This window comes from Cryptomeria japonica, chromosome 5, assembly GCF_030272615.1.
Source record: "Cryptomeria japonica chromosome 5, Sugi_1.0, whole genome shotgun sequence".
Lineage (NCBI taxonomy): Eukaryota > Viridiplantae > Streptophyta > Pinopsida > Cupressales > Cupressaceae > Cryptomeria > Cryptomeria japonica.
The window spans coordinates 163253273-163278024 of NC_081409.1; the positions used below are offsets into that span (position 1 = coordinate 163253273).

The 24752-nt window shown below is 33.9% G+C and overlaps 1 protein-coding gene and 1 long non-coding RNA gene across 2 annotated transcripts; one reads left to right on the top strand and one right to left on the bottom strand.

Moving 5' to 3' along the window:
* Positions 1–12702: 12702 nt before the first annotated feature.
* On the bottom strand, positions 12703–13404 carry LOC131052739 (uncharacterized). Its single transcript, XM_057987331.2, has one exon. It carries the CDS (start codon positions 13402–13404, stop codon positions 12703–12705), a length of 702 nt encoding a protein of 233 aa, XP_057843314.2.
* A 978-nt stretch (positions 13405–14382) lies between these two features.
* On the top strand, positions 14383–23565 carry LOC131052745 (uncharacterized). The gene is made up of 3 exons (XR_009107501.2): positions 14383–14404; positions 18831–18935; positions 23078–23565. It is a non-coding gene; the product is annotated as an uncharacterized LOC131052745 (long non-coding RNA).
* Positions 23566–24752: the final 1187 nt, after the last annotated feature.

Here is a 24752-nt window from a genome sequence, read left to right on the forward strand (position 1 = left end):
TGGTCCTTTTGTTCTAGTCATTAAGGGTTTGGTTGCACTTAGTATTGGATCTGTCTTCAATGGTTCTAGCAATGGTGTGGATGGCTTCAGTTCTCAAGCCTTTTTGTGGATGCTTTTAGTATTGAGGCTTTGACCCTGTTTTGTGTAGATTCTCTAGTTCCTCTTGGAATCCAAGAACACTAAGAGGGGGGGGGGTCAATCAGTGTTCTACAGGTGGAATCAATTTTAAGCTTATTAACAAATAATTTCAGTAAATGGTAACCATGAAAGAATATAACAATAAGTAGAAATGATACAATCACAAGAACATACACCATAACACAAATATTTATATGTGGAAAACCTAAAAGAGGAAAAACCACGGTGAGATTGATGCCCCAACACACCTATCCACTGGCCAAACTATGCTGGATGAGTTCCAGTTAAAGCACTATATGTACCGGTTTTGACTGTGTCCTCCCTTATTGGTAACTTACTTCACATACCAGACCTCTAAACCAATAACCAAGAACTACTATTGAATATTATATTTTCATTTAGTCAATCAATATTTCTCACAGAATATCACATCACTATACATTCTATATCTATTCATAATTACCCCAATCATAAACATAAATGCCTTATATCGGATTACAATGATATTACAATTTATTTACATGTCATCCTAGAAAAAACTAAATGCATATAAAACTTTGTGACCGATGTCGTTGATTGCTTCTGTGTAAACCTGTTGGATCAATCTCCTATGTCGGCCTCATATACTGGTTCCTAGTTTACCAGTTTCCCTTATCTACCAATTACTAGTTCCTTTGTATGCTGGATGACTTTAATGTCAGTTGCCAAACAATGAATACTGGTGAGTGTCCAACCCAAAATGATGTGTTGCCATTAGTGACAACACAACTAAACCAAATGAGTGTCAATTGCTAACAATCTCCCCCTTTGACATTGATGGCAATACTTGTGTGAAAAATGGATCGTTGAGTTGTTGTTCCAGTTCCTCCCAAAAATGATGACCAAAACTGACCCTACTCCCCCTGAGCTATGCATTACTTCTTATGTCTCTTAAAAAATTTCACATCAACCTCTCCCCCTTTGACATCAATGATAAAAGGCAGGGCAAATGAATGAAAGAATGGAATCAAAATGTGTTTAATGGATCTAGATGTACTTGAATATATCTAGGTAAGCACCCTTCAAAAATTCTAAGTAATTATCCCAACTGGTTTTCAATGTTCCCAAAATAGATACAAACCCATTAAGAATGTATGCATATAGTTCTTCTTCTATTAGGTTTGTCGGTGTGAGTTTATTCATCAATTCTATACTTTCTCGCTTATGAAGTAACAAAGTGTTCAACTAGGGATTTACTAACCCTCTCAATTCCCTTTCTCGCCAGATTAATATGTCCATATCTTTCTCCAAGGCACTAGGCTCATATACCAATTGTTGGAATCCAAGAACATTGAGAGAGGAGGTGAATCAGTGTTCTACTAGTGGAATAAATTTTAAGCTTATTAACAAAGTATTTCAGTAACCGATAACCATGAAATAATATAACAACAAGTAGAAATTATGTAATCACAAGAACATACACCAAAAAACAAAGATTTATACGTGGAAAACCTCAAAGAGACAAAACCATGGTGGGATTGGTGACCCATAATATCTATCCACTGGCCAAATGAATAAATATTACAATAGGGGATTGCACATGAAGAAAGGCCAATAGCCTAGAGTGTACTGCTCATCACAAAATGAGCCTCACTAACTACAAACACCAAATATGGAGTTACAAACAAAATTTTGAATTCAGAGAATGCATCTATTATGCTGGATGAGTTTTGGTTCAAGCACTATTTGTACCAGTTTTCACTGTGTCCTCCCTTATCGATAACTCACTTCACATCCCAAACCTCTAAACCAATAACCAATACCGACTATTGAATATTATATTCATATTTAGTCGATCAACATTGCTCGCATAATATCACATCACTATACATTCCATATTTGTTCAAAATAACCTAACCGGACTCACTTAAATATCCTTCGCAATAATAAACATAAATGCCTTATATCATCTTAAAATGATGTCGCAATTTATTTACATGTCAGCCTAGAAAAAAATAAATGCATAAAACATCATGACCGATGCCACTGATTACTTCCATGTAAACCTGTCGGATCAATCTCCTATGTTGGCCTCATATACAAGTTCCTAGTTTGTCAGTTTCCCTTATCTGTCAGTTGCCGGTTCCTTTGTATGCTAGATGACTTGAATGTCGGTTTCCAAATAATGAATACTAGTGAGTGTCCAACCCAAAATGATGTGTGTTGTCATAAATGACAACACAACTAAACCGGATGAGTGTCAGTTACAAACACCTCTTTCCTTTGTAGTTTGTATGGTTTTCTGTTCTATTGATGGGTCTTTATTTGTTGTGGTTTCTATGGTTTAATATTTCCTCTAATATATTCAACAAGGAGCCCTTTGGGACTTTTTACATGGAGAGAGATGTCGAATATTCCCTTTGCTTTAGTGTTTTGTATATTTTTACGCACGACTCTTTCTTTTAATATTTTAGCTCTAGCATTTGGTTTTGAACATTTGTTTAATTCCCAATAGTTTTCCTATGGTGGATATGTCCTTTAGTTTCCTATCCTTTGATTCAACCTTATTCTAGTGAAGGATAGATGAGGGGAATTTTTGTGTCTCTCGTCAATATTCTACTTGTTACCCCTAAATGTTTTGGGCCAATTTTTGTTGTGTTTTGTTTTTGGTTAGGATTTTATTCTTCCTTTTTGGGGGGGAAAACCTTCTCATGCTAGTTTTGAGAGGGACTTATTTTATCTTATTATTTCTTATCTGATGAGGGCCTATATTTCTTCTATATCGGCCTCTCATCATGCTACTTCTATTGAGGTGGAGAGGTCTCATATGGAGGCAGAGTTCCTTCATGAGGATTTGGTTGAGGGTTTGTATCTTCTCTTTGATTCCCTCCTTCCTTTCATATTGAGGTATTATCATCTCCTATTAAAGTATAGTTTGGTTGTGTGAGTGAGGTATGGTTCTACTGCAAGGAAGTTGTTATTGTTCTTTTAGTAGTTCTTGGCTGCAAGGGAGATGATGCTACCCTTTTCTAGACTTCTTTCCCTTCTCTCTTATTGAGATGGGAACTTTTCTAAGTAAAGAGATCTTATGGTTGTATTATATTAAGGTTCTAATTAGATAAAAATGAGAGAGGTCTGAACCATTATAAAACCACCATAGCACAAATACTAGGGGTCCCATGAGAAGTGAGAGGACCCAACATGAGAACCACCTAACAAAAAAGAACCAAACTAGGTGACAAAAAAAAGCTAGCAAACAAAAAAAACTAATACTAGAGATTGACAAACACCAAAAAAGAGAAATTACACTGCCCACCGAAAACATGAACCAATTGTCTACCTAGTGGGTTTTTTTCATTTCTCTAGTCTTGGCTCAACACTTTCAGCTTCTTAGAGAAGTACAACCTTTTGTTTGAACATTTCCTTGAGGATACAGTAGGGGACTATAGAGTAACCTTCACCTTGGATTCAGTTGGCTCTATAATAATGGTAGAAGACAAATCCATGTGGCGCTTTTTCTTTGCGTGTCTTCTATCAATTTTCTCCTAAATGGCCTAAAGAGAATTATATTTTTTACTTTGCATTTTGGTAACATTAAGGGCCATCATCTCATCCATATTCCTTTTTAGGGTCTATTTGTTGTCCTAAATCTCCTCGATGACTCTGGCCATCAATTTCCAAATTTCCTTCTGGTCCACTTTCTTACTGAGCTCCTTAATTTCCTCTTCCAATATTTCTCACTTCTCAAATTTATCTACCAACTCATTGACCACTATTTATACCCTTTAATAGTTTTCATCCATTGCCCAACTAGAGGCTCAAACATCTGTCTTTGCTAAAGCTTCCAACCGATAGATTTTTTCTTTTCAATATTGATTTGGATGAGGAGTCAATAGATACTAGATTCTTCTCTATTGTATGCATCACATAGCTCATTAATCTTCCCAGCCAGAACTAGTAAATCTCATTTCCCTAGGGAATCAATAGGGGAGGGAGAAGGGAACCCTAAATAAGGTGTAGAAGGAGTGATGCATTTCGCAATAGGGTTGTCAGGTGTCAACCTAGAATCCAAGGACCAATAGGAAGAAAATTCCTCCAAAGAAATTATATTTTCATTTGGATCTCCAATCTCTTTGGGGGGAGAGGTCAGAGGGTTCTTGTTTTTAGAAAACTTGTTAGGGTTAACCCATGTATAAGTCCCTTTGGGCTTAGAGGTTGTGCTAGGGGAATCTTTGCAATCTAGGTTTTTAGAGAGTTCAACAACTAGGGTGGGTTTAGGGAAAGGATCAAAAGGGTCTATGAGTGGCCCACGAGTGGGGGTCAAAGCTAGATGGAAATTATACACCCTTGAGATAAGCCCTTGATGTAGGGGAACAATATTTTTGGCTTTATCAAAAATAACAAACTATGAAATAGAGGAAAAAAGCTTGTAGGAGAAGTTAATTTTCACTCTATACCCGAGGTGGTTCATCATAGGGAAGATCTAGGACTGAAAATAATTGAATCTTCCATTTAGAGTAATGCACTTCATAAGAAGAAGAGCCACCTCCTTCCAGACACTAGGCAAATCTTCCCTGATGAAGTTACTCTACAAACAAGCTACCTTCTCTCCTAACTTTAGGAACCTCATAAAACTAGCTTTGTAGTTACCCTTTGGTTTCTTCAAAGTCACACCTTGTGAAATAAGATTAGTTGTGGCAACATTAGACTCCTTTGATACTCTAAAAACCATATCCCCGGCTTTTACTTCGCCCTCATTCCAAGATTGGGCAAACTACTATGAGAGGAAAAGGTTAAAACCCTTCATTCCCTTAATATAAGACACCAGATTTTGTTGTCTCAACCTTTTTTTAGAGAAATTCATTCTTCTTGAAATCATCATACATGGATGACTTGGTCTAAACAAGATCACCACCCATTGTTAATCCTTTCACAAGGGAACTAGTAACAATGATCGTGTAACACCCCACTAAGGAACCCCAAAGGACAACAACTAACTAACCAATTAAACATAGCAATTTTTTTAAAATAAATTACTTTACGAATATAAACTCATTAATGAATTAACCATATATAATGCACAAGTGGAAGATAAACATTCACATAATCTAAGTCCTCTTGCAGGTTCCCTAATGTCGCTACCTATGCAATGCTCTAAATAATATCCAAGAATCTAAAACCATAATGAAATATCATAACATTACCAAATGTATTAACATACACATCTATCTCTAGGTTCATTTTAAACACCAAAATAAGTGTTCCTATGATGACCTTTTGCAATAGAAATGATAAATAACCCATCCATATATGAGTATCAGGTACCAACACTGCACTACTTAAATATTAGTATAGGATTACATAGCTTCTAAATTACATTAAATAACATTCTATAAATCTCCCTAAGGAGTGTCCAACATACAATAATAATAATACAGTTACGTGATTCCAAAATACATAACATCTACTAGCACATCAACTAAATCGTTTGTATCATGAAATGAGATATACTATAAATAATTTAGAAGGTCTATCTAATGCACACAAATATGTCCACTGATTCCCAATGGAGGTAGAAAACAACCTCTTGACCATGTGGAACCCTTAGGCCCACCCCACCATGCTCTTGAGATAGACACAAGACCTCACACAACATAAGAAAACTAGGCTTCCAAAACCCACATCCACGAAAACACAAAGGATGGATATGGACAAATAGGAATACCACAAGGTTTCACTAGAGGCTACTAACAACACCACATAAGATAGAGTGCTAGGATATAAATAGGGAAGAATGTAATCACATGGAATCAACATAAGTTTTCTTAACAGCCTCTCTGGGTCCTGATGCCCACTTGATAGCACATGTAGAACTAAACAATCCTTTCATGAAAATGAGGAAGTTTGATCATGCCATCTCTACATCCCCAGGACGAACAGGCCTTCCCAATCCTATCCTTAGTCTAAATTATCACTAAAGGCCATGGGTGGGAAATCAAAATTATCATTTTTAATGTTTGTTTTCCCCCTAATTCATTTATTAAATTGTCACTTGTTAAAGAAACTCCCAATAAAATTCACTTGCAACCACATTAGGGACCAGGCACCCGATTGAGAGCCAATCCCCCTAATTTGAACCTAGACACCACTAACCCAGGGTTTCATTCCAAGAAATGATGGGAATCAACAATATAAATCTTTCAAAAGAATCATACATAAATCATGGGCTGAAAACTAAATCAAATTCACACATTAAGCCTTCCTTATCCTTTCTAATCACGTACATCAATGAAGATACTTTAAATGTAGTAATAACTGAACATGCGTAAAAGAAATAATAGGGGAAAGATATGTGTGTGTGTGTGTGTGTGTGTGTGTGTGTGTGTGTGTGTGTGTGTGTGTGTGTGTGTGTGTGTGTGTGTGTGTGTGTGTGTGTGTGTGTGTGTGTGTGTGTGTGTGTGTGTGTGTGTGTGTGTGTGTGTGTGTAAATGAACTCAAATTAGGCTTTACAAACCCCCCAAAAAAGATGCAAAAGAGAGAACAACCTCATAACATGCCTCTAGAAACCACCCAAACACCCTGACCTAAGAAACAAGGTAAAATAGAACCAAACCCTAATCCCTACGTAGTTGGCATAATAAATTAAAATTTAGGGCCTCAACCTATACATTTGAGTCCTCAAACTATATATTTGAGGACTTCTAATACATAGTCGAGCCTTGTAACTACACAGTTGATCCTAGCCCTATGTAGTTGGGTCCAGTTTGGGAGAAAAATTGGGCAACCTATAGGCCTTGGAAACAAACAAGTGAAGACGTATTTGAGAGGAGTTTTTTTACAATCTATAAATCCCTTCAATTGGTCCTTGACTCACATAAATAAGTTACAATACACAAAACTCATAAAATAGCCCCTTAAAACTCATTCTAGAGGGGGCATACAAACACAAAATAATATTTACATAACCAGAACTTGAAACCTCGTCTGTAAATCATAAAATATTAAAATACATCCTATTCTATTTCTAAAGCAAAGGGAATAAAATTTATTTTCAAGAGGGTTGTAAACCCTAAATGCATTCCATTTAAAAGCAAAGAGAAGGAGACCAAAAATTTAAATCATTTTAAAAAATCAATAAAACCACTAAATACACTCCTTTTTCCATATTCAAAACAAATAAAATCATACATAATTCAAAGATAGATCCCAAACACTACCTTAGGTCCTACAAAGACAACAAAGATGAAGAAGGATAGAGAAGAACAATGCATGAAAGTAATCAATGAGCAGCTAGAAGAATCCAACCAAAAATAAATACAATAGAAGTAACAAAAACTCTAGCCAATCCTCAGAACAGTAAAGCAAACACTCTCCAAGAAAACCCTCTCAAAATTGCTCAAGGAACAATGGAAAATCCTCTCCCAAAAACCTCACAAATCACTCCACATTTCCAAATAAAAAATCATCAAAAAAGTTCTAGCTAGAAACTCTAAAATTATCCTAAAATCCATGAAAAAAAAACAATATTAAAAGCCTTCTAAAAAAATTTTATGGGAATGTGCAACCGACCCCCAAATAAACTTTACAAAAAAACTCATTAAACCAAGATTAACTCGCAAATGAATAACCAATTCCTACCAATAAAAAATATATATAATAATCAAAACCAAAGTATAAAATCATCCCACTCAAAACATATTTACTCAATTGAAACTTTATATCATTTATTATGCCACCACCATAATGTTCTCACAAATTAATAGGCTCATAAATTACAAAATGAGAATAATTATTATAATATTAAATATAAGCCAATAAGTATCATAAACTAAAATATAAATAATAATAATGCAAAATTAAAAAAATAACAATAACAATAACAATCAACAATACTTACTCATGCATAGCCAAGATAGAAACAACATTCGCCACATAGTTAGGACAACTGACTTAGGGAATCGAATATTGCCTTTATAGAAATTTGAATAGGTAATCTCAAGACCAAATGTGATTTTCCTAATACATGACCATGGTTAGGGCTAAGTCAATTCGACTCTCTATGCTATCTCTATTACCACCATTGGGGTTTGTTAGGAATGCTCAGACTTGTCAAGCTAGGTGGAGTCAATGTCTAGTGCCTACATCAAAACAAAACACAAAATAATTGCACACATACACATCCATATATATACATCTAGAATACAAGATTAGTAACCACGAAAAATCCTTAAATATAAATATTATTACATATCTTAGTATGTCATAAACATAATACATCATCTAAAAATAGCCATCATGAGAACAAAACATAAAACCCTACTATCCTCTAGAGTAAAAAGCATCATAAACATCAAACCCTAGTAACATTAATAAGATAATAATAATAATAATAATAATAATAAACTATCATGATCAATAAAATGTCCCAAAACATAGAATGTCATGAGAAATCCAAAAGCTTGAATCAAATAGATATGTCCACACACTGACCCAAAGATAACCACACACACATATAGTCACTAAGAGTCCAACAATAGCAAGATAAATGTCAAATGTGGAAGGATTATTACATATTACTAAAGGTTTTGAAAATGAGGTATTGGGAGAATTGTTGATTTTACCAAATTTAATAAACCAACTCCAAATAATTAAATTATTGAAGTACAAGATGATAAATAAAAAAGAAATATTTAGATCATTATGCATCATTGGGGATTAATGTCTACATGTATCATGGCAACAATATCATCTCGCAATTCATGTTGCTTTGTCCATATTTGAAGATTGTTGGAGAAGGTACCTAGGTTTGCTAGCCTATCTGCAGTCTTGTTCCCTTCTCTAAAGGTGTGATTGATCCTTACATGGAAAAAATTGGATGTGACGATTTAGAATTTGATGATGAGTTCCCTTGTGTTTCAACATGGCATGGATTCCCCTTGAATCATCATGATGCATTGTTAGAGTCGCCTTCTATAATAATTTTTTGGCGATAGATATCCCATAGTATTTTGTTGTCATTTCCACAAAGTTGGATGTTTGAATGTCAAGGTTAAATGCGTAAGACAACACCATCTTACCAAATGGCCTTTGATGACCCCACCTCCACCCACCTGGCCCAGGTTCCCTTTAGATGACTTATATCATCTTAAGATTATGGGAGCCTTTTCAAAACCTTTTGTTCTTGATTATATGAGTTGAATTGTTTGATGGTTTTGATCAATTCTTGGTGCAAACAACTTTTTAATGTTTATCTCCTTTTGGTCTATTGTTGATACGTTGTTGTTTGTCTATGCTTATCTTTTAGTAGCATTTCAGTAGTGGGTTACAAATCTTGGAAAAATTCATTTGTAAAGAGTTTTCGGTCCCTTCAAAACCTATTTTACCCCTAATTAAAAAAAAGGATTCAATACAACAAGATCTTCAACAAATTCTTAAGCTATAGCATGCTTCTATAATAACTCTAATTTTTCAACCAAATATGTTCACTCCAATATTTGTAAAAAAAATCAAAATTCTAACCTTGGAACCTTAACATAAAATGGTACATATACATGTTCACTTGGGAAAACTAATTATCTAAATACCTAACCAACTCAAGGAATATTGAGAGTTGTTTAATTATAATTTAACCATAATAAAATAACAATATAGTACATATATCACCAAGAATCATGTATCCACATATATCATTATATTTAATACATAGTTATTATTGCACACTATGATTCAATAATACAACCATACCACTATCAATATAAGCATAGTTTGAGTATAGCTACCACTATCAACTCCTCACTTATAATAGCACATAAATAAATAACTTGACTTCTCACTAATTTTAGTACATCTTTCCATATTTGAAAACCTTATCATAGTCTTGGATTGTGTTGCATGAAGCCTACTTGTATCTCAAGTTCTCCTACATCACTATTCATTCTTCTAGTAAACACTATTTTCCATATGCAATTGTGAGTTCTTCTAATGACTTGTAGTTGTTTTCATGGAACCACCACATTAGAACCAGTCTATATATTATAACTATATTTTCCAAAGTATCAATACATATAAATTTCCGCATATTTATTATATCACAACATTTTAAGTTTTACCACATATCAATGTATTGAAGTATGTAGCTAAATTGTTAATGCATTCTCTTTATAGTCAAATATCACTCATTGCAATAAGTTAAATGAACCTTTACATCTAAATAATTCTCAATGTAATATATTTCTAGAGTATACACCCAAAACCTATAAAGACAATCTTTAATAGCTATCTCATATTTTTCAAGCATCTTATAGATTAAAATATAGGATTACAAATTCAAGAATCTAGATAAATAAAGTATGATATGCTTTTATCTAATGAGTAGGTGTTCTAATATTGAGTCACCAAAAAAAGCCAAGATTTTTAAGAGGTTAGGTCTACTAATGAGATCCATTTTTCTCTTGCTAGCTAGGATAATGTGCCCATGATGAATCTCACATAAAAAATGGAACAAAAGTATTCATCAAACTAGAGTCTATATAGGTTTTCGGAGTTCATGGACCATTGACCATGTATTGATTGCTAACCTTAAAACTATGAGAATGGTAAAATTAGAGTTTAGAAAAAAATTTAGCCTAATTAAATTTTCATTATAGTTTTCAATCATTCTAATTATATTTTTCCAAGTGTTTTAGTAGACTTAAATCTATAAGTGAAAAAATAAGGCCTATTTTTTTGGTATCTCTTTTAAGGTATTATATTAAGTTATTTTCATATATTTTAAAGGATTGTTCTACTTATTGATTATTTTCACTACCACATGAGTCTATTCACACATTTAATGATTTGAGAAAAATACTCTTTAAGTATATCAATATTAAAATGGACCTTAAAATCACTCTTTCTAATGTATTTGAGTGTGCCCAAGGGCCAAATAAATTTATTAATGGATGTCAAAAGATTCTAATCATTTTCTCTAAATTACTTAATCCTTTACATTATGTCATAGATTAAATAAATTTATCTAAATTGCTTACTTTTCTCACTTATATGATATTTAATTCCAGGATATTTTTATTTAGTGATTACTTAAACTAATTATAGAACAACTCTTTTGATGCTTCTAGATTCGATTGTGTGCAGAAATCTTTTATACATCAATGTTTCGAATCACACACTGTGATTCATCATCAAAATGATAGTTTAAAGGAGATGAAAGATGGTAAGTTGCAGATCTAGACATAATATAAAGATGAGAGAAGGGGGGGAGAAAGAAACAGAGCACGTAGATAGAGGAAGGGAATAAATAAAATAAAAAGAAAGACTCTCAATAAGAGAAAAAAAGAAAAACAAGGAATAAGACAACCAAAAAAAGACACCGAGAAATAAAAGGAAAAAGCAAAGACAAAAACAAAAGAACAATAGAACATATATGTATGTAAACATACAATAAACAAACTTTAAACATATATATGTTTATATATATATGAACATACATACATATACATATACATATATATATGTGCGCACGTGTGTGTGTGTATACATATATGTATATATATGTGTGTATATATATGTATATGTATATATATGTATGGATATATATGTATATGTATATGTATATGTCAACATACATTAAACATATATATGTTTATATACATATATAAACTCATATAAGTAAACATATATATAAAACAATTCTGCATACAATCGAATTCAAAAGCATCAAAAGAATTATTGCATGGATTGTAGAAATATGATAGCATTAATTATAGAACATTTAAAAGTAGTCCATGTGGTTGCACATCAATGCATAAAATTTATTTGTCGAGGAAGAGCTGTCAAGATTACAATATTTTCAAATGAGCCCAATATGGAGTTAATCCATTCCACCTCAAATACTTTCATTCAAATTCTGAAAATATGAAGTTCAAATAGGTCTCCATGAGGCATACTAAAATATCTCGGAAAAGAACAAAGAGGATGAAATAACAATAGAAACAAAAAATTCTCTCAATAAACAAATCAACCATGAACTCAAAAAGATGTCGAAAGGAAACAAATACAAGCAAAATTTCCCAACTCGGCTCCTACTTTAAATATTCTCCTAAAACACGCATACTGAAAATAAACCTATACAAAAATATCGAATTAATTCATTTCTTTAATTGAATCCCAATATCTCTATGCAACAGCCATTCAATTTTCGTTGTCCGATCTTAAAGATATGCGCGGTGAAGCTTTATTTCTCGATAAAGATTTCTAATATGAAACCATTTGGGAACAACCATTCCAAAGGCATCAATCAGACTTTGGCAATAACCCATTTTATATTTTATCATCATCACTAAGGATATAACTGGTTGCAATGCGATGAACCTCTCTTAGAGGTTGCTCAGATAAAATCATATAGATATTTAATTACCCAGATCAAATAGATATTACCCACAGCTCAAGTAAACTATGAAATACTAGACTGATAGTAGGAATACCATCAAGCTAATGGATCTAGTAATGACTATAAATATCAGCTACACACAGTCTACAGCTGTTGTTTATTCTTTGAGCTATGCGTATCTCAAAATAGATAACCAGTTAAGTGGAAGACGAATATATAGCCTTGTAGTCCTTCCAAAGTTGGTCCACGGATTTCCCAGTAAGATCATTGAAGAATCTGATATCCCATCCGCCCTTCAATTTAGCATTCATACAGGCAACAAAACCAGCCCTAATACTCTCACAGTACTGCAAGAAATAGGCAGTAACATCATAGCCATGGTCCCATCTATCTCCACTTCCGGGCTTAATCCAGTGAGAAGGAGCCAACCCAGCGGTGAGACGAACATAATCTGCAAACCCTTCGATGAACCCACCGGGAGCATTTCCATTCCCGTCCCACTGCCACACGTGTGTCATCTCATGGTATAAAACTCCTCTAATTTCTGTCTTCACGTCTCCACTATAGTTACCCACATATTCTGCACTCAAATGAATTTCATCTCCGCTGGCATATGCAATTCCATCCATGCTTTCCACGATCAGGGTAACCTTCGTCACGTTCTTCCTATCTACGCCTGATTGCTGGCCGAAGGTATTCCAGATGAAGATAATGGAGGAGTTCATAATTTCCAAAGCTCCACCCTCTCTAATCTGTTGATCGAATCGGTCGCCGCCGGCGGTTCCTTCCGCAGAATTATTGAATACCAAATCCAACGCTTCAGCAGCTTGGGGAATTAATAATATGATGCCCAGCAGGACAAGCGTGAAGTGCAGCAATGTGGGCAAGGCAGTAGCCATTCTTGGAAAATTATTGATTATATGAACAAATCACAGGTATGATAAGAAGCATAAATGTGTTATCTACAAGGGATCAAGGCTAAGGAATTATATAGACCCGTGAACTTGTAGAATCTTGTGATATTGTGATATTCTGAGATAGGCCTACAACAAAGTTTTTTTTTTGGTAGAGGTGGATAAATTGTTCAGAACGCGGCATCAATTGTTTATACTTTCTCTCTGGGAATACATTTTTTTTAGTGTGGGTTTGTATTTTTAAGAAACTATTCTAAATTTGCACCATTGTTTTTATGTTTTTGTTTGAGTATTTTTTTTTTTTGTTAAATCAAAGCATATTGCAACTATAGAAAAGAATGCAGCAACAAGAGCTGCATTCTGTTTTATGTTTTTGTTCTCTAGGCAGCTGTTTTGATATTCCCTACAGTCTTCTTCACGTCGAATTCATCTAGAATAAGGATCTTTGAGACAGAACTGTAGCTTAGCAAACGACAATTTATTTTTTATTATTTTGAATAGTGGACTGTCCTGATAAGTTTATCGAGCTGGCATGATGCAGACAATCTGTTTTCATTTGTTTGGCTGATTTGTGTAATTTTTATAAAATCACACTAATAAATGAATTTTACTAAAAACAATGTGCTTTTAAATGAGTTAAAGATATCTTTCATTTTTTGAAAAAGTGTATAACACAAAGGTTAGTGAGTCGTTTTGGAGTCACTACTACATAACAGAGCAATTTAAGACATTTTTTAAAGACAAAATTAAAGTTTCGTCTTAAACATTTAAACTATTTTTTCAATTATCTTAAATTAAAAATTAAAACTACTTTATTGTCTTAGATTAAAAATTAAGACATAAAATACCTTTTTCAATAAGAGCGGGAAGTGAATTTTTGGAGGGAATTTTTTCCTTCATATTTTTGTTAATTGTTCATCCCTTAAATATTTTAAGAGGGCTCCTTCAGATCGTCCTGTGCAATTTATAACTCTGGCATAAACAGGTATTTATAGTTTGCCCTCTGTTGAATGGTTGTGTTGTTTGAAAATTAATTTTAGAATTTATCTCTACAATTCATTTTCTGGTATAGAAAGAAGGGTAAATATGTGCTTTCTGAATGCTTCTACATCTTTCATACATACTTACCCTGTAAGTGGTTTTTAAGTTGATTCATTTCATTTTTAAATTTTTTTTTGTAGGGTTCGTTTAACATACATTCATAAATTTAATTTTCCCATTCATCATCTTCTCCGCTTCACTATCTCTTGGCCAAGGTAAATAAACAGAATTTTTTGTGACAAAATGAGCTCTTAGCTAAGTTTTCAGCTAGTATTTTGCCCTGCTAGCGTGTCCGTGTATGTGCTTTGTGGAACTTCACTGCCACCGCGCTTTGGTTTTTGGATTTCCTTCTGTAAGTGACTAAATCAAGAATACTAGGTGTTCATCTGAATCAAGAATAGAGGTAGCGAATATCTTGTTCTTCTTGGTTGCATAGCTCCTTCAAAGGTGGATACTTGTCAGGAGCAACTGAGATGGCAGGGTCTTTGATAAAATTTTGAGGGCGAACTCCCATGTTCACAAAATGCTGAGCATAATCATTTTGGGAAGCCCTTGTCGAAAAAAGTGCTCTAATAAAGGCACTCTCGAGACGAGGAAAATCCATTAAAGAGCTTGGAAATTTACAGAGCATTTGTTGTTGAGGGAAATTGAAATTTCTAGTAAAACCAAGAGGCAGAGTGCCATAGTTCACATGGGTGGGTGCCTGCGATTGCATTGTTGTGGGTGGTGAGTGGAATAAGTATTGTGAGAATTCCCATTAAGATTTCTCTGCCTTTTCTATCTCTACTTGCCCGAGTAAGGGTTCCATGATCATACGAGCGGTTGTCGGTCCTTGTCCTCCCTATCCTTTCTATAGTGGGTCGGTGTTTGTGTTTTATTTGTGGGGCCGAAGGATCGAGTCATTTCTTTTTGCCCTGCTGGTGTGTCCACGTATGTTCTTCGAAGGATCGAATTGTTGCTTTGAATGGTGGGTAGTACATTAATGCAGCTTCCTGGATCTGTGAGCAAGGGATCGAGTCCTGCAGACCATTCCTAGCCACTGATCACAATCTACTCATGCATGCACCCTGTAAGAACATAAATCTTGGTCTTGCCCTGCCGCACCAATGATTGGGGATGTACAAATCTTGTATGTATATAATCACTGCTTTTCTCTTTTCTCTATGCTTTTAGACTGATAACACCCAGATACAGTATGTGTTTGTGTGTTTGCACACAGCCAGTATATAGATGTTTGTACACTTGCAGAAATGCCTTATATATGCCTTGCTTATGCCTTTACATTTTGCATGCATGTATATTAAGGTACATGGAACTACAGCATTTGGGCAAAAATGAGCAAAAATCTATTATCGATTATGTTTTGATGGATGTTGATACCCTGTTCTAAAGATCCCATTTTTACACCAGCTGGGAGGGTATTGGTGAAGGTTGTGGATTTAGGAATTGCACCTGCTAATTGCATTTGCTTAAAGCTTTTCAAGGCTCTTTATTAAACTTTATTTTGGACATGTTATTCCAGTCCATGGAACCACATCTTTTTTATACATTTTGTCAAATAGCTCATGTGCCTTGGTATGCTTGCACATTTTGTATTCATGTCTACATGAGCACTAGCAACAGCATGGGACAAAATCCTGCTTTGATCACACATTTATGGTAGTGTGTCCCTTGTTCTAAACATTTTTGGCACAAGCGAGGAGGATGCTAACAAAGGTTGTGGAATCTGGTTTTACGCTGGCCAAAGTTCCCATTTGCTCTAAGTTTACATTGGGTTTTTGATAAACCCATTTTGTGTTTATTTTTGCAACCCTTGCAAATCCATGAAACCGTTTCCTTTGAGGAATCGTGTTAGTCATTTCATGTTGCTTGTGTACGCTTCTACTTTTTGCATACATATGTGGCAGGGCATCTACAACTACTATGTCAGATAAAAATCCCCCTTCTATTTTGATTTGATGGATGTCCATACCATGTTCTAAAGTTCCCATTATTGCACAAGCTTGAAAATGCTTTCAACTACTATGGAGAATGGCTTTATACATCGGAACATCCCAATTGCTTTTACTTATAAGGTTTCCAATATCTTTTTAACTAATCCATTTTGTGTATATAGAGCAGTCATTGCATTCCATGATACCACGTTTTTGGGGGTTTTTCATTGAAAATCCTTAAAACTTCATCAAGAACACCATTCTGAGCATATTCTTTAGTCGGGGAACTTAATGTGGTTAGACATTTTTTCAGGCATTATATTAGACAATTTAGCTCCCTTTTGTATTCTCCCATAGTTTGTATACATATATACAAGGGCATTTATGATTGCAACTACAAAATCCAACATAAATCCCCTTTCCATCATGCTTTGATGTATGTCTAATTTTATTCGAAGCTTCCATTTTCCCATAGGCTAGAAGGGTACTATCAAAGATTATAGAATTTAGCTTTACGCTTGCCACTTGCATTGCCCAAAATTTTCTGATTCCTTTTCAATAAATCTATTTTCTCCATTCCTTTTCAAGAAATCTCTTTTCTGTATATCCTGCGATCTTTACAGTCCAATATTGTCAAACAGTTTAATTGCCTTTCATATTCTTTGACATTTTGAATACATATCTTCAAAGGAATTTGTGAATATAACACCTGAACAAAAACTTCTTGTAGGTATGCTTTGTTGAATTCCATTGCTCTCTGTTAATATTGTCAGGATTTGGAGTCATAGCTTTCATTGGGATCATATATCACAAAACATCATATATATAAACTAACAAAATGAGATTTGATTTAACTGGTTGAAGCACACATCAACATGAAGCAATAATTTAAATCAACATCAACTGTAGTCTAGTTAAGAAACAAAACCAGACAACATAAATGCAACAATAGGGCTTCCACAAAACCTTGTCACATGTTATATAATAATTCTTCTATCCCTTAGGTAATTGTGGCGATGGTTGTTGGTTTAGAAACACAAAACTATGATTCTATTCATGATATATGGCTATGTGAGAAAACATTGCTCAATTTTGTCATAGTCTTATGATTATGAATTTGATAGTTATTTTAAGGCTAAATGAACTTAGAAGAATTTGAAGTTTTATTTGTCAAATATTTTATCTAGACCAGAGAGCAGTGTAGTAGCTTCTGCATGTTGTGTAGCCAAATAATGTGATGATACACATTGTTGCTGCAATTTAGAAACCAAAAGCCTTAAAAGCCAGCAAAACTTATGGATATGCACAAAACTCACTAAAAGTTTTAGACATTCAAACAATCTTGTATGATAGAGAAGAGATTTAGAAAATTTTCAACTACATAAAGGCAATGGGAATGGTGGGAAATGAGGTGATGCTGGAAAAGAAAGAAATAATCCACCTCCCACCTATTGAAATTGGATGTTGAAGTTACTATATTCAAACACAAATTCAAACCCATTTTAAATATATTATATAATATACACAAACTTTGTCAGCTGTAAATCTATTTCCTGATTTTAACACATTTAGATGCTTTAAGGTTTCGTATAAAGGGATTCTGTAGGCAAAGGAACCTTGTTATTGCTTTCTGCGGTAAAAGTAAAACTCATTCATAGTAGAAATGTAATCTTGATTTCAAGAACATTATAGAGCCTTTGCATGTTCCATTTTGAAATAAAAATAATAAAATGTGTCCAATATTTTTTTGAAAGAGAAATAATATTTGGATGACCAAAAAAAAATAGATTTTTCTATTTCCAAATATTTATAGCAATCAAAGATGTCCAATTCATCTTAAGAATGCGCTCACAACTATTTGACCTCACTCAAGTAACTATCCTAGACACCAAACTCTTTGTCATTAGTCCGGGATGATTATATAAAATAACAACAGTACCTTTTAATTGTAATAGTGTTGTATTGGAAAAAGGAAAATTAACAGAAGTGTAGTCATGTTCTGGCATTTTGGCCAATGAAACAGATAATCTCAGTTTCTTCTCTCTGTTTGGCCATCATCTATCTTATTTTTCACAATATTTATTAAAATAATGCAGTGTACTTCGTTTTGACTGGTGTACATTGATATAATATAGTGTACTCCAACTTTGATGGAGAGCATACATTCATCATTATGCTGTCTAGTAATTTGTCTTGTGTTTGTGTCATTACTTTGGTCATCACTTTTTTATCCATATTGATTATTACATTATATAAGTGTGTTCTAGCTTTATATAAATTAACTCAAAATGGTTCTATGCATATATTAAATGCATTCCTTTGGCTTAAAATATTGTGATTTATTTATATGAAAATTGAATGCTTTGTTGCCAGTAGGACACTTTTTTGTTTGGTCACTTTGAAGGTGCGTCTAACACCTTTGGCATACTTTTTCAGATACCTTTACCTTGTGGATAGAGTTGAACCTGCTATTATATTTAATTGCAAACGTTTGGGTTTTCTATAAAAGATTAATAATTTAATTGCTATGGTGTAGAAAAGGTGATGGCTCAGCCCCAAACTTCTCTATTTGTGCTTATGTATGTATTTCATAAATGTAGGGATGGATGGTAGATAAAGATGTGCTTTGATTATGAACACTCTTAATTTATAACGCTGGTATTGTAGTAGTAAAATTAAGCCATTTAGTAATAATTTCTTTATGACCCTTAGTAGATGGCAGATGTTTACATAGTAGTGCAGAATTCCAATGCTTAATTTTCTTTGGAAAGTCTTAGTGGCTAGTACAAGGGGAAAAGACATGTTTAGTGGCTAGTACAAGGGGAAAAGACATATTTAGATATATGATATAGAAAATATTGAAGGCCATAGTGGTTAACAATATAATCTTTCTTAAGATGACTTTACATTATGGTAAAATTTTGCTTAAGATGACTATACATTATGAGTGGATTGAAAACAAGTTATCCCTTCCTATGCAGCTTGTTGGTTAGTGCTCCCACCCTCTGTGATGTATTCCTATTTGTTAATAGACTATACATAATAAAGATAAATGACTCGAATATATGCTAAATAATTCTTGAGAAACTATATCAGGATTGAATGTGCTTCTATTCTTTGTCATATTTCTTGGTTACAGCAAATTATGTGATATGATTAGTCAAGATTGTAATTTGGAGTCAATCTACATTAATCCATATTTATGTTTGTCATGGCTAAATGTCAGTGATTCAAACCTGTCCTTGATGTAGTCCTACAATGACCATGTACCAGGCAGTGTAGGTTGTAGTGAGTACTCCTCTGATGTACCATATTCTGAAATTGTGAAATGTTGGAAGGAGAACAGTGAATGTTGATATGCCTTCAAATATGATAGCCCATGTTCGTTTGTTACAGCAGAGTTAATGTAATATGCATTGCTACCCACAATTTATTTAGACCACAGGAAAAAAACCGACTTAGTCATATCAAAGACCTATCAAGGATGAAAGCTCTTCATTACTGTGAGGCTACCTTACAACATTGACAATATGAATAGACAATCAACATTTATCTTTTGACAGGGTTATATTATTTGTTTCCCTTTGTCCATATACTGTTCTAGTCCACTATTATGATTGCTTTAAAGTGTCATGCATCTTATATGTTGCTAACTTTGTCCACTTTTCTCTATGCCTTTTCTCTGCACAACTTTTTATCATTTTGGAGACCTTTGAAGATGTTGTTACAGTCTTGATTTCTGTCCTTTGAATCATGCTTCATCACCAGACCTTGTGTTGGATCCTTTTAGATTGCATCTTCATGACATAAAATAGTCACTTGTACTGTCTTTTAGCTCTGTGACACTCTCCAATCAACCATTTGACTATGTATTGTTCTTTAGCAATGTGCAATCTGGAATGATAAAAAAAATGCTCTAAAACTAATTGTAAAGGCCCAAAGATGGTTGAAATGAATATTATGAAGGGCTTCATTCACAAGGGTTTTGTCACTCATAACTTTAGAAGACCTCTCATACTACTGTGTGCACTATGTGCTTAAAATACTCCTTTCTCCTTTCTTGCATGATCTCTATCTTTAAGAAAAATTTACAGTCTTTTCTTTTATTTGACAGTGTTATGGACTTTATTCATTTCTATTGGCCCTTCAAAAAGTGACTGTAATATGAGCACTTCTGCTGTCTTTAAGAGTATCATGAAGTTACTTTCTTCTCAGACCTATGGTAGCTCATTGAAACAATGTAAACAACCCTTTGACTGTAATTGCTTCTGTGTTGTGGCTTGTGTCTTATACCACTATTCTCATTGTATACCTCTTATGATGTCTTTGACAAATCTTACCTTTGCTTTGTTAGGGGTCCCTGCATCTTCTTTGACCACTGTTTGTTCACCATCCAAATGATGGATTGTCAATGTATTCACTTGAGGCTCAAATATGCTCTAATACTTGGTTCTTCTTATTCTTTGGACCGCTAAAACCTTGTCACGAGTCTGATAAAGGGATTATTTTGTTGTCCATCATTGCAATGAACTATTCTTGCTAACAAGATGCTTTCAATCCTATACACAACTGTCATACACTTACAATGATTAGAGAACAAACTCTAGATGTCCTTTCTTACTATTATTTCATGGATGATCTTTCCCTAATCAAGTTCCTGGATGCATTTATGTCCCAAAACTTTAGGGTTGTCTTTATTTTGACCTATCAAGTCCTTTATTCTTGTAAAGACTTCCTTATGACTGCTCTCCAATGGACTATCAACCATTTTTTCTCTTACACAAGTTTCCTATCACTATCTGTTTCAAAGATACTAATAGAACTTCTTATCATTATTAACTTCATTGTCTCTTTAAGGGCTTCTCAAAGGGTTTGTCTTTATTTTGCAGCAATATCTCCACAAATGATATCTTTTTCTTCAACTATAATCTTTACTGTAACCTACATTGCAAGAGAGAGGGCCAGACCAGAAAGGGTCGACAAGGTTGGATAATGATATCTTGTACTGTTTGTTTGATTCTTGATAGTTGTATACAAAAGGAACTATATCATGCAAGTTTAGTATCACTCTCATTGTCGTTTAACTATATCTTTGTTATAATTGTTATAAATGACTAGCTATGCCTTTGTCATGATTCATGATGAGATTTTGTACTTTAAACGTTCTTGCATTTTATTCATGATCTGTGGCTGCCTTTTTTTCTCTCTTCTTGGCCCACGGTAATCATTCATGCCATGCTTATCACGATTAGGACTATCACACAAAACTTAAGGCTGCTATGAGATCTTCTGAGACTGTAAATGGAGGTTTTAAGATCATGGCTTCTCTATCTTGTCACTTGTTATTATTCACCCCAGTTTTTCCTTTTGTAAGCCCTTTTGACTGTCATAATTTCTGAATCTATCATTGTTATAGTATTTCACAACTTCAACTTATGCTACCCACTCTAGACAATATTGTCCTCTGTCCACATAAACAGTATTCAAAGAGAGGGATCTGTCCCAAATCTAGTTGTGGTGACTTGTTCTAGGATTTGGGACAGTTCTCTCTCTTTGAATGCTACAGACTGTCTTTTGCTGTCTCATTACCATTTTGTCATTGTGATTCTTCTTTTCTTGTCCAACTTTTCTCTTTAATTGTTTCATGGCACTGTCTCTATGACTGCATTATTTATTCTATAGAGGCTCCGTCTTCTTGTGTCACAAGATTTGCACTATTCTTAGAGATTGACTGTCGCGGGCTTGTTATCTTACTGGTTGACCTTGCATCATTGGGTGTCATCATCTAATTCTCACTGTTCTTTTGTAAAATCTAGGTTTAAGGGGACTTCTCTACTTTTTATGAAAGAGTCCTCTATTCTTTGCCCCATAAACTATCATTGCTTTCGATTATAAGCTATCTTTGAACTGTTTTATTTGATGACAGTTGCTACAACTGTCTTTCTTGATTCTTTGAGCAGATTTTCGGTCACTTTTTGTCAACATTCAATGTCCTTCTTCTCATACTGTTATTGCTATTGTTTATGGGATTTTTCTGAGATCACTTGATATCTACTCTCTCCAAGGCTATGACTTAGGCTTTTATTGGTAAAAGAGTTCACCATTATTTCTCACCTTTGATCTTATTTTAGTGTTCTTAAAATGTGAAACCAAATCTCAAAACTTTCAAGGCACAATGTCAGATCCAATGAGGATTGTTAACTTTACTATTTACAATTTATTGGTCTACAGTTAGTGAATTTTTTAGCAATTTACAGCCATTCCGTTGTGTTAAGCCCTTTGACATGAGTTTAAATCCTCTTTTGTGATTTTTTAAAATTTATTGAATGGGGCTTCAATATGTAGGAGCTATTTGACCACATTGATTGTTTTTAGGCATATAAATGCTCCTGAGGCCTATAAGCCATATTGTTTTAATGCAACACATGGATTTGATTGCTATAGAAACTATGTTTTTGATTTAGTTATTATTAATTTGTATCTATATGTATAAGTGTGAGATTATCTACGATTCTACATCTTGTGAAGCATGCATTTGGATGATGCAAAATCTTTGTTGGCGATTTTGTTATTTTAAATTTTTACTTCAAAGTATGAAATGTGAGATCATTTGCAACCTTTTGGATATATTTGAGTGCTATTCAAACTCTTTACCCAAACATTTTTTGTTTTTGGTGTTACAGTTGCAATATATGGGCCCATGGTAGCTCTGATCACTGTAGTTGGAAATTCAGTTGTTACTAAAGGACTGTGGCATGCCCATGCATTTTGGACATACTATTGTCTAGCTCGATATTTTAATTTGATTTCCTATTTTGTCCTCCTTTAATGGGCCTCAATGCCTCATTTCTTATTTATCATTGTAAGAATTTGTGACTTTTTGAATACAGGATCAAAAAATATGACCCATTTTGAAGGTTGTTATATAAGTAAATCTGGTAGTGCCTATAATTTTGGTTCCAGTAACAATTGTTCTTGGGAGCATTTTGGTAGGCTTGGTGTATGACCTTGTTGCATCCCTGATGGCAACATTTGAGGTTGTTGGGGAGGGACATGAAGATAAATTTATTCATTGCATTGTGGTATGCTTCACTTATCTCATTCTGATGATTACCCTTGGTTTGTTCAATTTCTTGTATTGAATCCTTTTCAAAAATTAAATTATTCAATTGGTAAAAATTCCTTGGGAACATTTGTAGACCTCTTTTGCAAAATTAACCCACCCAAATTCTACAAGCCAAATTTTCATGTTCTCACGAGATATTCCATATATCTATTTCCCCATATTTGTGTATGACATGTATCTCCTATTTTAAAATATATTTTGGCCAACCGTTTTATAGTCGGGAAATAGTTTTAAGTACTAATTTTTTTACTTTCTTCCCTCCTTTATGGTTTTAGATAATTGACATTTGTTCTTGTGCATATATTAAAATGATAATGAATCTATTATTAGCTAAAGAATCCGTTTTGGAAAATTAGGATGATACTGTGACCGCAATTAAAGGGAGTTGCACAGTGGTCCGAGACTTCACTAATGTGTGCTTCCATTCTTACTTTTCTCTCATGGATGAACTGCACAACCAACCACCAAAAGATGGGAAAGCTTTGGATATTGAGCATGAAAGTCTTTTTTAGTTGCATATTGTTTTATGCCATTTCAGATCTAATTTGAAGTATATATGCATATGTTTTGTTTTCTTTAAAGCTGGAGAAATTTATATCTAATTCATTTCTTCTAAAAGGAGAGGAGTCAGTTTAACTCATCTATAAATAATGTGAGAACTCTCATTAAACATTATCAGACTTGAGAAATGAGATTTACAAAATCATGAATTTAACTGCTCATCATTGAAACTGAGTTGATTGCCTCATGTAGAATCCCAGCCTCCATCATTCACTTTTGAACTCAAAAGTTGATTCACGTTTTTTTCAAAGCATTCATTCAGTTTGGAAGTTTTGCAAAATAAATATTTGAGTAATCTGTTTACCTCCATTCCCTCAATCAAAGAATGCGATGCTTAGGAATGCTCACTAGATCTAGAAGTTAGAGACACCATGAGTGATGTTGACTGATATTAAAAGTATATCTATAAATCGTTATTTATCTTGATAAGGTGATTTGGGATCTGTTATTCCTATGGCTGCTATAGCTACTTCTTATCATGATCCGCTATCTTATATTGGCTTAGACTCCCAATAGTTCTTGAATGTATATATGCTCCTCTGCCTTATTCTGCAATTAATGGTTCTGAATATCATATAGTTGTCAACTCTTTGTAGCCTCATTCATTACACCCTTATTTTGAAGACTGTCTGTTCCTTTGATGTTCTGCACCTTAGCATTGATCCTCTGAT

What these genes read in the sequence shown, in the direction of transcription:
- LOC131052739 (XM_057987331.2), bottom strand. Translation starts at nt 13,404, where the DNA reads ATGGCTACTGCCTTGCCCACATTGCTGCACTTCACGCTTGTCCTGCTG.